Source organism: Podarcis bocagei, assembly GCF_964188305.1.
Source record: "Podarcis bocagei genome assembly, chromosome: 3".
NCBI classification, from domain to species: domain Eukaryota; kingdom Metazoa; phylum Chordata; class Lepidosauria; order Squamata; family Lacertidae; genus Podarcis; species Podarcis bocagei.
The window spans coordinates 107634044-107652156 of NC_138127.1; the positions used below are offsets into that span (position 1 = coordinate 107634044).

The 18113-nt window shown below is 45.0% G+C and overlaps 1 protein-coding gene across 1 annotated transcript in view; it reads left to right on the forward strand.

Moving 5' to 3' along the window:
• Nucleotides 1-18113, forward strand: part of KIF13B (kinesin family member 13B) — a 204265-nt gene that overhangs the window by 141732 nt on the left and 44420 nt on the right. The window contains 3 exon segments of the mRNA XM_081188907.1: nt 607-662; nt 2573-2697; nt 3418-3594. Of these exon segments, the coding sequence (XP_081045033.1) occupies nt 607-662; nt 2573-2697; nt 3418-3594 (358 nt within the window).

Consider the following 18113-nt stretch of genomic DNA (forward strand, 5'->3'; position numbering starts at 1 on the left):
TTACATGGGCAGAATGTGTCCTTTTATTTAAAATGCATCTCTGGGTTATTTGTGGGGCATAGGAATTTGTTCATTTTATTTTTCTCTTCAAAATATAATCCAGCCCCCCACAAGGTCTGAGGGACGGTGGACCGGCCCATGGCTGAAAACGGTTGCTGACCCCTGGTCCCTGGCCCAGATAATATTTCTGCCACTTGCCCCGTTTGCAGATAGCTGTGAAAAACCGTGCCTCTTAATGCCTTTGGCCCATCACTTTGCAGCATCCGTGTGAACGAGAGAGTGGTTTAAATTAGCTGGTTTATTTTGCAATTATCCAACCAAGCAGCGTGGGGAAGCTCCTTAGCATTTGACAGCAACACGCGCTCGTTTCTGCTACCCGGAACGCAGCCCTGGTTGAAAAGAGGCCCGAAAGTACTGAATGTCCTCTGCGTCTAGCAGAGTATATTGAGATGAAGCCACAGCCCACCAAGGTTATCGTTGCCTTGACCTACAATTGCCCGGGTACCGAGTGTAATAACACGGTTGCCGTGATGCTTCCGGCGACGTGTTCTGTGTTCAGCCTGCCTCCATTGATATGCCAGTGCTGACTGCGTCTCTCTCTTTTAGGACCCCTGTGCCAGGTATGGAGACGCATATCCCAGTCATCTTCCTTGATTTAAACGGTAAGTGAGATCAGAAATGACAGCACTTGAGGGATGTGGAAAGGAATGCAGCAAGAATTGCATTGGGGGCAGGGAGTGAATGACAAGCAGGCGTTCCGAGGGGTTGCTCCTGGTGTCAGTCAACCATCGAACTGTCCCAAAAACTAGGTCCTATGTACCACTTTTGTATCGTCATTATTCAATTTATAAACCACCGTTTATCCAAAGGTCCAAGGGCGCTGTGCAACACGGAGAGCATAATTAACGCAGCAAAATGATAAAAGCATAAAACCTAATAATGCACAGCACGTTAATGAAATTTTGAGACCTGCGGGTATACAAATTTACACAAATAGTAATAATAATAAGTGAAATAATCATACCAGCAGTCCCCCCCCCCCACATTTAACAAGCCGTAGATTAATAATAATAATAATAATTTATTATTTATAGCCCGCCCATCTGGCTGGGCTTCCCCAGCCACTCTGGGCGGCTTCCAACAGAACACTAAAATACAATAAGGTATTAAATATTAAAAGCTTCCCTAAACAGGGCTGCCTTCAGATGTCTTCTAAAAGTCTGGTATTATGGTATTATGAGGAACTCTTGTAGGCACAACAGACAGACATCACTTTTTACTCATCGGTAGTTTTTCTCTTTGACATCTGGTGGGAGGGCGTTCCACAGGGCGGGCGCCACTACCGAGAAGGCCCTCTGCCTGGTTCGCTGTAACTTGGCTTCTCGCAGGGAGGGAACCGCCAGAAGGCCCTCGGAGCTGGACCTCAGTGCCTGGGCTGAGCGATGGGGGTGGAGACGCTCCTTCAGATATACTGGACCAAGGCTATTTAGGGCTTTAAAGGTCAGCACCAACACTTTGAATTGTGCTTGGAAACGTACTGGGAGCCAGTGTAGGTTTTTCAGGACTGGTGTTATATGGTCTCAGCGGCCGCTCCCAGTCACCAGTCTAGCTGCCACATTCTGGATTAATTGCAGTTACCTTCAAAGGTAGCCCCACATACAGCGCATTGCAGTAGTCCAAGCAGGAGATAACCAGAGCATGCACCACTCTGGCAAGACAGTCTGCGGGCAGGATGGGTCTCAGCCTGTGCAGATGGAGCTGGCAGACAGCTGCCCTGGATACAGAAGTAACCTGCGCCTCCACGGACAGCTGTGAGTCCAGAATGACTCCCAGGCTGCGCACCTGGTCCTTCAGGGGCACAGTTACCCCATTTGGGACCAGGGAGTCCTCCACACCCGCCAACCATCTAACTGTCCAAAAAACTGCCCTAGGTACCACTTTTGTATCACTATTATTATTATTCAATTTATAAACCACCGTTTATCCAAAGGTCTGATGGTGCTGTGCAACACGGAGAGCATAATTTAAGGCAGCAAAATGGTAAAAAGCGTAAAACATAATAATGCACAGCATGTTAATGTAATTTTGAGACCTGCGGGTATAAGGCGGTATACAAATTTTCCCAAATAGTAATAATAATTGAAATAATCATACCAGCAGTGTCCCCCCCCCCAATTTAACAGGCCTTAGATTGTTTAGTAATGCCCATTTCATAGAAGAAACATTGGCAATGCCCACCCAAAGGAGAGGGAAAAGGATGCACATTTTCCCAAAATCATAATGCATATAAAAAAAGCAGCCCCTGCCCTCTGTTAAGCAACAAGAACGAAACCCTCAATTTGGTTAATCTGCCTGTTTTCTGCTCTGGCGCCACCTGCTGTTCGTCTCCCTGCCTGCTGACCAACCAGTTGGGCACCAACTACCACTGTTTATATTGCAGGAGTTGCTGTTGGTGGAGAAAGTTTGCCTTGCCCACAGTTTCCTGTTGAGCTTGCAACCCAGGGTTTCCCAGGTCCTCTGTGCTGCAGTTGCTCAGCACATCCTGAACTTCTCTCTCCCTCTCTTTCTACAGCGGATGACTTCAGCTCTCAGGATAACCTCGACGAGCCAGAAGCTGGCGGCTGGGACGCCACCCTGGTTGCCGAAGACGAGGACGAATTCTTCGAGTTGCAGATTGTGAAGCACCACGAGAGCGAGGTAAGGCACGGAACGAGTTGTAAACTCCATTCCCAAGGCTGCCAACGGAGCAGGGTTAACAGCAGCCCTGGGAGAGATGTGACCAGTATCTGTTCTTTGTACAGTGGTACTTTGGTTCTCAAACATAATCCGTTCAGGAAGTCTGTTCCAAAACCAAAGCGTTCCAAAACCAAGGCGTGCTTCCCCATAGAAAGTAATGCAAAACAGATAAATTGCAAACAGATAAAAACATTGGCAGGATTATTGTAATAAGCTGCAGTTTGAGAAGAGTATATATTTAAAGTAGATAAACAAATGAGCAAATTAGCTGAATTTGGATATGCATAAGACATATAAAAAACAACTTTAACGAACCGCAGAAAGAGGGGGGGAAGGAAGTCAAGTTTTGAAATGTTAAAACGATTGTAAAATTAATGAAATGTATAAACCTGAAAAGTAAAAAAATAAGTTATTATTTTAAAAAGGCCTGACGGGGGGGGGGGGGACCAGCCTTCAGGAAGGACAAGGAGGGAGCAAGTCTAACTTCACGTGGCAGGGAGTTCCAAAGTTTGGGAGAGGCCACTGAGAAGGCCCTTTCCCCATCAAAAGAGTTCTCTTACTTAAACCTGTTGCAGTTGCGAGCCTCTTTGAGTGTGGTTTCACCCCGGAAATGTGGCTTGCAGAGAAACACGGATGTTGGTGTGTTGACCGAGGATGTTGTGTTTGTGTGTTTTTTCGCAGGTGAAGGCCGAAGCTTCCTGGGACTCCACAGTCCACAACTGTGCGCAGCTCAGCAGAGGAACAGCCGCTGAGCAGAGGGTCTTCCTGATTGTCCGAGTGACCGTACAGCTCAGCCACCCGGCCGAAATGCAGCTGGTCCTGCGCAAGCGGATCTGCGTCAGCGTCTACGGCAAGCAGGTACAGCAGCCTTCCTAGGCGTTCATTATCTCCATTTGCTCTCGGCGTGACGCAGTTGCACGCCTAGAAGCATTGCTGCCATTGCGGCGAGCAGGAAATTGCAAGGCATGGCTTTGATGAAGCCGATGTCTCTTAACCTGGGACAAGGTGTGGAAATATTGGAGCAAAGCTCTACTTCTTGCTAACAGCAGCTGTCTCAAAACAGCGGCGGAGCAAGCCGGTTGTAAGAGTGCAAATATCCAGAGTGTGGGGTCAGGTGGGATTACTATGAGGAGTTATAAAATATGCATCAAGCCATTGTGTCCACTGTGAAAGCATGGCGTTGACCGGGTTTAATTCATGGGCAATAATTTCTGATCAAATCCCACAACCCTCTGCATCTCTGGCCATTTCCTCTACTGTCCATTTCTCTTGCTTGACAAGTCACAGTACACAGCCCAGGTGCCAGTTGCTTCGCCAGGCAGGCATCCTGGGCCATCAAAGACAGTGGGCAGTTTCTTTGATGTAGCTTTTCTGATATGTTAATCTTAGGATGTTAATCATAGGGCCAGGAAACAGATCTCACCTGAAGGTGATAATGATCGCTGCCTTCCTGGCCATCCTCCTTATCATGTATATTGCTTGTTTATCACCTCCGGGGTTGCCAGACGCACTCCTTTGTAGTTCTGTTTTGTTTACCCCAGAAATATGTGTGCTTAATTAGTTTTGGTAGTTTAACTTTGTCCCCACGTGGGTTTGTTGAAATGCTCGGAAGAAATCTGATTGGTTCTTACGAACACTCTGTAAAAAGTTCTTTTGTGAGTAAAACGACCTGGGCCCAGGGGGTGGAGAGACAGATTATTATACGCACCCTTCCCAGAGTCTTGCTGGTTCAAGCCTCTGGGTGTATCCTTATTCATCAGAGCTCAATCCTTCCTTTACTTTGGGAATGCCTCAGCCGATCGGGTGCAGGGGGCGGTGAGTGCCCTGCGCCCAGGGGTGAGACCAGCTGGGGCAGGACACGCTGGAGTCTGCCTGCCCCCTCCCACTCAGCCGCCCCACAGCTAAGGGGGAGGCGGCAGGCGGGCTGTTCGGGGCAGCACAGAGCCTGCGCGCACCCAAACCACCATGTCTCTCCCAGGAGAGATGCGTGGCTCGGGCACAGTGCAGGCCCTGCGGTGAGTGCCACCCGCCATTTTGTCACCTCCCTAAATGGTGACACCTGGGGCTGCTTGCCCCCACTGCATCCCCCTTCCTCCGCCCCGCCTCAAAAGAAATGACTGTCTTTCTAGTTGAGTTTTTTCAATTAAAAATGACTTTTGGTGTGTCCCCTTTCCTCTGCTTCTTTGATCCCTGGGGATTTGGAAAAGGGATCCACTGGCTTCACCCTCCAGCTTTGGGACTCAGCCGTGGAGCTTAACCCTCTTGCCTCAACTGACTCTCTCTCTTTCCTTTTCCTCCTCTCTTCCTCGCTCCGGGCTCCCTGGCAGTCGCGAGAATGCTGCAGAGAGGCTTCAGGAGGGTAGTAACCCATTGCCGATTCTGCCCCCGTGCCAATAGCCTCTTTCTGCATGGCTTCGATGTGTGCAAGGAGCTGAAGTACCGAGGACTGCTTGTGTTGTAGCATCCTTTGCCACTGGAATAAGATGCTTCATTCATTCCCCTTGCTGCCTTGTGAGGGGTTTTGTTTTGTTTTTTTGTGAACAGGCACTGTTGGGCAGGTTGTATACTTTCATGGGCCTTTGCTGCATGCGAGCAACCTGTGCTTCAGCAAATCTACGCTGCCAGCAGGTCACCCCATCTCTTGTCATCTCATGTAGCCAGCTTTGTTTTGGCGGCGTTTGTGACCCCCTTTTCTGTTGCCCCGTGTGCTGGGATGTGGCTATTGTGACTGGAACGTGAGTTATGCGTGTGTGCTTTTCCCCCCTGCCTCACTTTACAAGGACAAGTAGGAATAGAGGAAGCGGCCTTCTATCTAGCCCAGCGCTGTCCACGCTGACTGCCAGAGTCTGTCCACGGTTTCAGACAGATTTCCTAGTCCTAAGGTAAAGGTAAAGGGACCCCTGACCATTAGGTCCAGTCGTGGCCGACTCTGGGGTTGTGGCGCTCATCTCTCTTTATTGGCCGAGGGAGCAGGTGTACAGCTTCCGGGTCATGTGGCCAGCATGACTAAGCCGCTTCTGGCGAACCAGAGCAGCGCACGGAAACGCTGTTTACCTTCCCGCTATAAAGCGGTACGTATTTATCTACTTGCACTTGACATGCTTTTGAACAGCTAGGTTGGCAGGAGCTGGGACCAAACAACTGGAGTTCACCCCGTCACGGGGATTCGAACCGCCGACCTTCTGATCGGCAAGCCCTAGGCTCTGTGGTTTAACCCAGCCCTACCTAGAGATAAAAAAAAGGTAAAGGACCCCTGACAATTAATTGCAGACGACTTTGGGGTTGGGGTGCTCATCTCACTTTACTGGCCGAGGGAGCCTGCGTTTGTCCACAGACAGTTTTTCCGGGTCATGTGGCCAGCAGGACTGAGCCGCTTCTGGCATAACGAAACACCGAAAGCAGAGCAGCGCACGGAAACGCTGTTTACTTTCCCGCCAGAGTGGTACCTATTGATCTACTTGGACTTTTTGGCTTGCTTTCGAACTGCTAGGTTGGCAGGAGCAACGGGAGCTCACCCCGTCACGGGGATTCGAACCTGGAACCCTTTGCATGCAAAGCAGGTTGCTCTGCTGCTGAGTCATGGTCCTTTCCCCTAAGTGAATTGAGATGGGTCGCCTGTCTTCCTGGGACTCCACAGTGCACCACAGAAGTTCAGTCAAGCATTTAAGCTCACTGCAGGAAGCAGCTAGGTAGCAGAGATAGATTTTATTTGGTATACCCACACAGACACAAAAATTATTTACAGTTGCTACAAAAAGTCTCTACTCTCTGAGCCCAGAGAGGGTTCCGGCTTACAAAGACAGAGTCCACGCAGCAAGTGCAAATTCCAGTTGCTCACAAAGTCCTGCAACTACAAGAGTTCTCTTGAGTCCAGAAGTCTTGCAAGATGAGCTCTTGCACAGGATCTCTCCAACAGTTTCCATGTCTCCAGCAGATTCTCCTGTACTCCCCAGCAAGGACTGCTGTGACTTGAGCCCTTATCTACCCAGCGCCACTGTTCTGGTTTGCTGAGCAACTCAGATAAGGCTGTCACACGGTGCCTGCAGCTGCACTGTGAAGTGGTGGGGAAACCATATTTCTGCCGACTCGCGGAAAATTAACCCCTTTCCCGCTTTCCTTACCATCACCATCCCAGAACAGCCAGTTATGTCTGAGGGCCATTGCTAAAAACAGCTTTGGGATGCACTGGTGATGCGTCAAAAATACATCTTTCACATTGCCCCTGATCTTCCCCTTTGTGCACAGTTCTTTGTGCACTGCTCCAAGGCCCTTTGCATTCTGAGGACAGACTGTTGGCTTTTTGCAGTATGGTAGCGCTGCAGAGAGCTTGCTGGGGAGACCATGCATTAAAAAGGGACTCAAAAATAACTTAAAGAAGGTTTTAATAAGAAAAACAAAAACTCCATTTACACTAAATACATCAACAAACCAGACCCAACCACCAACCCATCCCCCAGGGTAATGGGAGAGCTAGGTGCTGCTCCTTATATACTACACCCAATTGCTGGCATAGTTTAATCAATACAACTCAGCAGCACCTGCTATGTTTCACAGCTGTAAAGCTGGGTCTCGTTATTTTGCTCTGGCCCCTTAAAGACATACACATCGAGTGGAACAATGATGAACCTTTACATTTAAAGTAACCATTCAACATAGACAGGTGTCCGTCAAGAGTTTAGATGGATGCCCTCCCTGCAGAGTGCTTAGCCTAGAGAGGCACCCAGCCCTCACCGGGTTCATACTTGCACTCATGCAGCGCTCGCCTCTCGCATTATTATTCTTTTATTTTTTATTTTTTATTCATTTATTTACAATAATATTTATTAGTTTTCAATAGATATAACAAATATATATATATACAACAACACAATAAAGAAGTAAAAGAGAAGAAAAAAGAATAACAAACTTAACATACCTAAACGGGGGGGGGGGTTCAATTAATTAATTAAAATCCATTTTCATAAACATTTTAGTTGACTTCCTCTAATCTCCTCCATCTGAATTTCCTCTTAATTTGAATGTAGCAGTTTCCAGTATCATTATTTCGTAAAACAGTATTACAGTCGCATTCCAATTTCTTTACCTTTCTTATTTATATATTTAAGTCTAATTTAGTCCTAGGCCTGATTGGTTCTTTCAAGTGGTTACATATCTTTAATATTAGAATATTTATTCAAATAGTCTTTAAATTTCTTCCAGTCTTCTTGGTAGTCCTCTTCGTTCTGGTCGCGGATTCTCCCGGTGAGATCAGCCAGCTCCATAAATTCCATCATCTTCATCTGCCATTCTTCTTGCAATTATTCTTCTTTTAAGCCCCTGAGCTGTGATCTGGATGAGTTCCCTCCACACAGCTCTTTTCCCACCCTGAAACTTAGGGTGCTGTTGTGGTTTGTGCGACGGTTTTTAACTTAACTCAGTATTGGTTGGGTTTCCTTACGTCATCCCTTGTGCTTTTCCGTGCTGCGGGGAGATGGGGGAAGAAGTCCTTGCAGCCTGCGTGATAGATGCGAGCAAAACAAAAAAAAAATGCCTCGCATTCAGAGGGTTGGACTAGATGACCTTTGGGTGCCTTCCAGCTCTTCAATTCTATGATTCTGTGATGCTTTTCCTTTTCATCCCATAACCTCTGGGCCTGTTTCACTGTCAGTTCTCCTGGGGTCGTATGAACCCCCCCTGCTCCTTGAATGCACTTAAATATCTCATTTCCCCATGTTTCTGTTCAGCTGCTAGTTTTGGGGGGACGGGACAGTTTGGAAGTGGAGCATTTGGGGGAATTGCAAAACTTCACCCGCCCACCTTCGCAGGAACTGCCTGTTGATTCCCAGCAGCCATTGACAGCAGCCTTCTCCTCCCTGAGGAGCTCTCTTTATTTTATTTTATTTTAAAAGAAATTTTAATACATTTATACATACACATTACAGATATACAAACAAAGATCCATTTCATGTTGGCTTTTTGCAGTATGGTAGCGCTGCAGAGACCTTGCTGGGGAGATCATGCATTAAAAAGGGACTCAAAAATAACTTAAACAAGGTTTTAATAACAAAAACAAAAACTCCATTTACACTAAACACATCAACAACAAACCAGACCCAACCACCAACCCATCCCCCCGGGTAATGGGAGAGCTAGGTGCTGCTCCTTATATACTACACCCAATTGCTGGCATAGTTTAATCAATACAACTCAGCAGCACCTGCTATGTTTCACAGCTGTAAAGCTGGGTCTCGTTATTTTGCTCTGGCCCCTTAAAGACATACACATCGAGTGGAACAATGATGAACCTTTACATTTAAAGAAACCATTCAACATTTCATACAATCCTTAAAAATATTCCTACATACTCATAGAATCATAGAGTTGGAAGAGACCACAAGGGCCATCGAGTCCAACCCCCTGCCAAGCAGGAAACACCATCAGAGCACTCCTGACATATGGTTGTCAAGCCTCTGCTTAAAGACCTCCAAAGGAGGAGACTCCACCACACTCCTTGGCAGCAAATTCCACTGTCGAACAGGCCTTTGACCATTTTGGTTGCCCTCCTCTGGACACGTTCCAGTTTGTCAGTGTCCTTCTTGAACTGTGGTGCCCAGAACTGGACACAGTACTCCAGGTGTGGTCTGACCAGAGCAGAATACAGTGGCACTGTTACTTCCCTTGATCTAGATGCTATACTCCTATTGATGCAGCCCAGAATTGCATTGGCTTTTTTAGCTGCTGCGTCACAATGTTGGCTCATGTCAAGTTTGTGGTCAACATTCAATCCCACACATACTTCTTTTTCCAACCACCGTCCCTCACGCCACCCTGTGCTAGACTTCCAATCTACTCAATTGCAATTTCTTTCCATTTCTATTACAGTGGTACCTCGGGTTAAGTACTTAATTCGTTCCAGAGGTCCATACTTAACCTGAAACTGTTCTTAACCTGAAGCACCACTTTAGCTAATGGGGCCTCCTGCTGCTGCCACGCCGCCGGAGCACGATTTCTGTTCTCTTCCTGAAGCAAAGTTCTTAACCTGAAGCACAATTTCTGGGTTAGCGGAGTCTGTAACCTGAAGTGTATGTAACCTGAGGTACCACTGTATTTTATTTTATTTTATTTATTTTTAAAGAAATCTTAATACATTTATACATACATATTACAGATATACAAACAACATCCATTTCATACAATCCTTAAAAATATTCCTACATACCCACATTCGATTCCTTTTCCCACCACCATCCCTCACCCTACCCTGTGCTAGACTTCCACTCTACACAATTACAATTTCTTTCCATTTCTATTACTTTCTTTCACACACTATTAAACCAACTTTCTACTTGGTTTTCTGTTACACATTGTTATCCATATTATTTGATATTTCAGTATTTTTAGCGGAACTTGTTTATTCTAATAGGAGTTTCGTTTTTTCAAGATGATTTTGCAAATATTCTTTAAACACCTTCCAATCCCCTGAGGAGCTCTCGAGTTTGGATCTTTCCCAGCAGCTTTCTCCCAGAGGTGGTTGTGCTGGAGATGTTGAGCATCAGACACGGAACCTTCTGCTTTGCAGATCATGACCTCCACTCCTCAGCTGTGACCCCCTCTGTATTTTCCACACCCCAGACACGGGCAACACCCTCCACAAATTCCTTTCCTGCGCTCCCTGCGGAGCTCATTGGGCTTCTTAGCTATTCAGCGCCGCCACCGACGTGCGGCCCAAATGTGCATTTCAAAAGCGTATCAATAACCTTCCGATGCGCCCAGTCGTTTTGCAGCAAGCTGGAGATGAGTCATCTCTGCATTAATTCAGGAGTCGGGATTTTAACCTCGCGAGGCACCCTGTCAGCATAAACAATGGCTCTGACCCGTCTTAAATCATTGCTGGCAATGATCTCTGCGGCCAAGGATTCGGTGGCCAGACTCGTCTGCAATTCGAAGCACAAATAACTCTGAGCTCACGAGAAAAAAGATAGAGGCTTGTGCTGGTTCTGCAGGTTAAGTCATCACCTTCCTAGGTTTTCTGTAATTCGTTTGTTCATTTGCAGCGTTTATACCCCGCCCAAAGAGGCCAAAGGCTAACTAAAATCAGTTCTAAGACAATCCCTGCCTCATGATCTGGAAAGACACGACACACAAGGAAAAAGGGAAGGGGAGGGAAGAGGGGGAAACAAGCACATGTTCTTCAAGTTGCTGTTTTTACAGTGTGATTCCTTCTATGCGCATTCTGGGTTGTCTGGAAGAGCAGCAAACCATCCCTGATATCAGTGTTGGTTCTGGCTGATTTGCCCCTGATAAATAACAGTAACCTCCCCAGAAACACCTCCCCCCCCCCCAGGTTAGATCTAGGAGCAGAGCTGGTGGCCAGGAGCACACAGTTTTCCCCTTGCAGGAGGGGAAGTTACCCTCCTCCTTCACCGATGCCATTGGCAGATCCGACGGCCTTGCCCTCCCTGGTGGCAACATCCAGACTCGGTCATCTATGCAAACCAGATGACCAGACTCGGTCATCTACGGCCTGGGACCCTCGTACCTACGGGACCACCTCTCCTGGGACGTCCCACGGAGGACCTTACGGTCTTCACACAAAAACATCTTGGAGGTCCCGGGCCACAGGGAGGTTGGGCTGGCCTCAACCAGAGCCAGGGCTTTTTTGGCTGTGGCCCCAATCTGGTGGAATGCTCTGTCACAAGAGACTAGGGCCATGCGGGACCTGACATCTTTCCGCAGGGCCTGCAAGACCGAGCTGTTCCACCAGGCCTTTGGCCAGGGCACAGCCTGACCCCTCCTTCTGTAATCCTCATAGCCCTCTAACCCAATGGTTGCCATTAATTTGACTCTGAATTGATTTTGGAATGAATTGATTTAAGAATGGTGTGTTACTTTTATTGTTGTTAGCCGCTCTGAGCCCGGCTTCGGCTGGGGAGGGCGGGATGTAAATAAAATTTTATTATTATTTTACTAAACGTAACATTTGCGCCAGCGCAAGAAACTTGAGGTCAATTCACATGTTTGCTTTCTGGGGATCTAAGCATCTCTAACCGTTACAAATCATGTTTTCAATGTGGCACGGAGCCTCTCAGACACACTCAGTCCCACAGATCCTTCTACCTGCCGGAAAGATTTGGGAGTTGGGGGTCCCCAGAAGCCAGGACAACCGACATATAGTTCGGTGTGTGAATGTCCTCCACCACCCGATGCACCAAATGCAGAGCTATGCATGCTTTCCTTTGATACCTGCATCCCAGGGGGTTGGACTAGATGGCATCTGGGGTCCCTTCGGGTTTTCTTCCCCTCCGCTGCCTCCGCCCCCAAAGAAGAAGCGACTTTCCCTTTTAAGAATAGTTCTTGGTTTTTATATTTACAAAATTCAATTCCTTGCATGCTCTAAAAGGTTGCCATGGGTTTAGGTAAAGGTAAAGGGACCCCTGACCATTAGGTCCAGTCGTGGCCGACTCTGGGGTTGCGCGCTCATCTCGCTCTGTAGGCCGAGGGTGCCAGCGTTTGTCTGCAGACAGCTTTCGGGTCATGTGGCCAGCATGACTAAGCCGCTTCTGGCAAACCAGAGCAGCGCATGGAAACACTGTTTACCTTCCCGCCGGAGCGGTACCTATTCTCTACTTGCACTTTGACATGCTTTCGAACAGCTAGGTTGGCAGGAGCAGGGACCGAGCAATGGGAGCTCAGCCCATCACGGGGATTCAAACCACCGACCTTCTGATCGGCAAGTCCTAGGTTCTGTGGTTTAACCCTCAGCGGCCCCCGCGTCTGGATCAATTTGTTTTTTTTTTTTTTTATAAAAATTTTTATTGCGTTTCTTTCCATAGGTGAACAAATTTGTTTGGACAACAATATACAAGAAACATTTTCCATATATATAAAGAAAAACATAGAAAAAAGAAAAGATCATTATGAAATTTTTTTTCGACATCTTTTTGGACCTCCTCGCATCCTCTCAGCATTGCGTTCATCATTCTAACCAATTCAGCAATTTATTATCTTATTTCCCAACTTATTATACCTTTGTATTTATTATGTTACCAATTTCAAAAATTTGTAATTTAATTTTAACACTCTTAATAAACATAATATTTTGTTTCTAATTTGTCTCATTTTTTTTTCCATCAATACTTACTTTATCATTTACTTAAAATAAATTGCAGAAGCATAACGTTTCATAATCGTGCACAATCTTAACACTCAAACAACTTATAATGTTTTTGCAAATAGTCCTTAAATTTTTTCCAGTCCTCCTCCATTGTTTCTTCGCTCAGATCTCGAATTCTGCCGGTCATTTCTGCCAACTCCATGTAGTCCATCAACTGCGTCTGCCAGTCCTCCAGTGTGGGTAAATCTGGTGTCTTCCAGAACTTTGCGATAAGAATCCTAGCTGCTGTGGTTGCATACATAAACAAGGTTCTGTCCTTCTTTGGCACCTTCCGGTCCACCATGCCCAGAAGAAAGGCCTCTGGTTTCTTAGAAAAGGTATATCTGAATACCTTTTTCAACTCATTATGTATCATTTCCCAGAAGGCCTTTACTTTCGGGCAGGTCCACCAGAGGTGAAAGAATGTCCCTTCTGCCTCCTTACATTTCCAACACTTATTATCAGAAAGATGGTATATTTTAGCCAACTTGACTGGGGTCATGTACCACCGGTATACCATTTTCATAATGTTCTCTTTCAAGGCACTACATGCCGTGAATTTCATGCCGGTGTTCCATAACCTTTCCCAGTCCTCAGACATGATGTTGTGTCCTACATCCTGTGCCCATTTTATCATAGCAGATTTAACTGTCTCATCCTGTGTGTTCCATTTAAGCAGCAAGTCATACATCCTCGAAAGTACCTTAGTCTTTGGTTCTAGTAACTCCGTCTCCAGTTTCGATTTCTCCAACTGGAAACCCACTTTTTTGTCCATTTTGAATACCTCTTGAATTTGAGCATAATGTAACCAATCTCGCACCTTACCTTTTAATTTGTCCTGGCTTTGGAGCTTCCAATTGTCTCCAACTCTTTCAATCAGTTCCCAATATTTTGGCCAATGGGCCTCCATATTGGGCTTTTTTTTTAGAAATCTTGGCTTCCACAGGTGATAACCACCTCGGGGTCTTGTTTTCTAATAAATCCTTATACTTCATCCAAACGGCAAAAATTGATTTTCTGACAATATGGTTTTTAAACAATTTATGAACCTTCGCCTTGTCATACCACAAGTATGCATGCCAACCATACACATTATCAAACCCCTCCAGATCTAGGACATCGGTGTTTTCCAACAGGAACCAATCCTTCAACCAGCAGAAGGCTGCAGCTTCATAGTACAACCTTAAGTCCGGCAGGGCAAACCCCCCTCTTTCTTTTGAGTCGGTTAATATTTTAAATTTTATTCGGGGCTTTTTGCCCTGCCAGACAAACTTAGAAATATCCTTCTGCCATTTTCCAAAGCATTCCATTCTGTCCACGACCTGAAGGGTTTGAAATAAGAATAGCATTTTTGGCAAAACACACATCTTTATAGCTGCGATTCGGCCTGACAAGGTAAGTTTCAATCTTGACCAGATATCCAAGTCTTTTTTAATTTCCAACCAACATTTTTCATAGTTATCTTTGAAAAGGTTTAAATTTTTGGTGGACAAGTATACCCCCAGGTATTTCACTTTTTTAACCACACTTAGCTCTGTCTCTTTCTGATACCCCTCTATCTCTGTAGGTGTCAAATTTTTGACCAAAACCTTAGTTTTTTGTTTGTTTAACTTGAATCCCGCCACCCGACCAAACTCCAAAATAAGTTCCAAAACTCTTTTTGTGCTAGATACTGGCTCCTGTACTGTCAAGACTAGGTCATCTGCAAAGGCTTTCAGTTTGTATTGTTTCGCTCCGACCTCTATACCTTGCACCAACTGGTCCTCCCTAATCATATTCAGCAATACCTCCAGAACAGAAATAAATAGCAGAGGGGATAAAGGGCACCCCTGTCGTGTCCCTTTTTCAATTAGAAGTTCATCCGACACCACATTGTTCACTATCAACTTGGCTTTTTGCTCTGAATAAATTGCTTCTAGTCCATTTTCAAACCCCCGTCCCACTCCCATCCCCTTCAGATTTTTCTTCATAAACATCCAAGAGATGTTGTCAAATGCTTTCTCCGCATCAATAAAGATTAAAGCAGCCCTTGTGTTTCTGATTCGCAACAACTCCAATATATCAATAATATTCCTGGTGTTATCAGACATGTGTCTACCAGGGAGAAAGCCTGCTTGGTCCTTGTGAATTACTTCGTTTAAAACGTTTTTAAGTCTACTTACTAAAATGTCTGCAAATATTTTGTAATCCACATTCAGGAGTGAGATGGGACGGTAGTTCTTAAGCTGAGTCTTTTCCTTCTCTGACTTGGGAATCAATGTGATGAATGCTTCTTTCCACGTTTCCGGTGCCCTTCTCCCCTCCATAATCTGGTTGCAAACCTCCAACAACGGTTGTATCAAACAATCCTTCAGAGTCTTATAATATTTGGAGGTGAGACCATCTGGGCCTGGAGATTTGCCAAGTTGCATATTTTGGATGGCACCTTCAATTTCCTGTTGAGTTATTTTACTGTTGAGAATTGATCTTTTATCTTGACTTATTTTAGATAGTCCATTTGTCCTCAAGAATTGGTCTATTTCCGATTCTTTCTGAGGCCCCTGTGCATAAAGTTCCTTGAAGTATCTGTGGAAGCACTTTCTTATTTCTTCTGGTTTCTGAACTATTTTTCCTTGAATCTCCAGGTTTGTGACTGTGTTTAGCTTTTGTCTTTTTTTCAATTGCCAAGCTAACAACTTTCCACATTTATTTGCTGATTCAAACGATCTCTGCTTCATTTGTTTAATTTTCCACTCAATCTCTTGATTAATCAATTTCGAATATTGTGCTTGATGGAATTTGATCTCTCTTAGCACCTCTTTTGACTTCGGATTAGTTCTCAGCTTTTTCTCTCCTTCACTTATTTTCTCTAGAATTTTTTCCTTTTTTCCATTCCAAAATTTTTTCTTTATTGTATTCTGTTGTATCAGAAACCCTCTCATTACAGCTTTGCTTGCGTCCCAGATTATTCTTTTCTCCACCGTAGTGTTCAAATTTATTTCAAAGTAGTCCTTTAGCGTTTTTTGGGCCTTCTTAACGATCTCTTGATCTCTTAGCAAGGTGTCATTCATTCTCCATCTGAAGGATCCAGTTGGGAAAAGTCTCAATTCCATTTTTAAGGCATTATGGTCGGAGCAGGTTTTTGGGCAGATTTCCACTTTTCTCGTTTTCGGGGCCAGTCCTCTAGATATCCAAATTTGGTCGATTCGTGTCCATGACAAGTGGGCCTCAGAAAAGAAGGTTCCTTCTTTACCCAAGGGGTTCCTTGTCCTCCAAATGTCAATCAAGTCCATATTGTCTGTCATTTCAAAAAAGGTTTTAGGAAGTCTACCGTCTGTTGTTAAGTTTTGATTTTGGGATTTGTCCATATTTGTAGACACCACCCCATTCATATCTCCCATCACGATAATATTAGAATAGTCCAAATAGTCCATCATTGTCTCATGCAGCTTCTTGTAGAATTCTGATTTTCCATCATTTGGCGCGTAGATTCCTAATATCAAAATCTTTTCCCCTTGTGTTTGGATTTCAATTGCGAGGATTCTTCCATGATCATCTTTAAATAAAAATTTTGGCGACAGGTTCTCCTTTGCATAAATTACAACACCTCTTTTTTTAACTTTGTCTGATGAGATAAATTCTTGGCCAAGTCTTTTATTGATTAATACTTTCCTGTGGAGCCTAGTCACATGTGTTTCTTGCAAACATATTACATCCAATTGTTCTTTTTTTAGGATATAAAATATCCTTCTCCTTTTTTCCGGAGAATTCCCGCCATTTATGTTCCAACTAAGTAGCTGCAGAGACATCCTGTTCTATTTCAGATGTTCTTAAGATGGGGTGTCTTCCTTTTGTTCAGATCCCGAAGGTATAGGCGTTGGCCCACTTCCGGGCGGTGCTGGTGCTGGTAAAACTGGAAGCCAATCCGCTCCTTTTTGGAGATCTTCTCCGTGGTCGTGAAGGAACCTTTGGTTATCTTCAGGTGTTCTTATTTTAACCTTCCTTTCTTTGTAGGTGAAGGATAATCCCTGTGGAAACTCCCACCTATAGGGGATTGCGTTGTGTCTCAGCAATTTTGCTAATTCTGTATAGGTGGCTCTAAGGTCCAGCAGCTGCCTCGGGATATCTCTGTAAATTTCCACTCTTTTGTCTTGTATTTCAATTGCTTTTTTGAAGTGAAGGCCTAGGATCTTGTCTCTCTCTTCCTTTGTTCTTAAAATTATCAGGCAGTCTCTGGATCTGTCTTTCCTTACCAGTCTTCCCAATCTATATGCCGAGACAATCCTAAAATCCGTGTCTTCCTTTAAACCCCAGAACTTCGAGAATTCCTGTGTTAAGTATCCAATCAAGTCTCCTTGCTCGAGTTCTGGAATACCTCTCAATTTGATGTTGCTCTCACGATTTTTCAGTTCCACCATTGACAGATAGACTTGTTGTTCACCCACCTGTTTGTGCAGGGGCCTAACTTCTCCTTTTATTTCTTCAACCTCTTTTTGTAGGACTCCCACTTTCTGGATTGCTTCTCCAGCTAATTCTCGATTTTCCGCTGTTGCTCCTTGCAATTTCTCTATGGCTTGCGTGTGCTGGGAAACTTGGTCAGTCAGTTTTTGGATCGAGGAAGTTGCTTTATCTATCTTCACAGACTGATCGTCCACCTTCTGATTTAGACTTGATAGTTGCTCCAATATTTGTTTTAATAGTGTGTCTGACCCACCTGCTGCCATATCTTCCTCAGTGGACTTCTCAGTTATTTCCCTTTGTTCTCTATGAGACACCAGTACCGCTGGAACCGACGAGCGGCGTCCTTGGGTCAATGTTGTTTGTACAAATTGTGCTGGTCTTCTTTCCTTTTCCTTTTCTTTTTCCTTAGCCTCTTTAGTTTCCTTTGCTTTAGACGCTCTTGTTCTCCCTGCACCACTCATTACACATCTGTCAATGTTCAAGGTCAAATTGTCTATTGTTCCATGGGAAAGACAAATTCAGGAGTAAACAGCCAGTGAGATGGAATTCAAAACAAAAGTCAGTTCCCAGGATTTTGTAATCCGAAAGCCCTGTAGGGGGAGTGCCACCCGATTTCAAAGACGAGGAAGGAAGTAATCCGCCATTAAAGTTCCAAATTGTTTCAAAACAGTAAATTCGTTAATCCAAAAGTCCCTTCATAAATTCAAGATCTCCCAAAGCACCTTTTATAAATCAACAAAGTTTCACGAAAGGTGCTTGTAACAGTATCCCAATCAGTCTTTTCTGCTCAAATGTAACAATTACT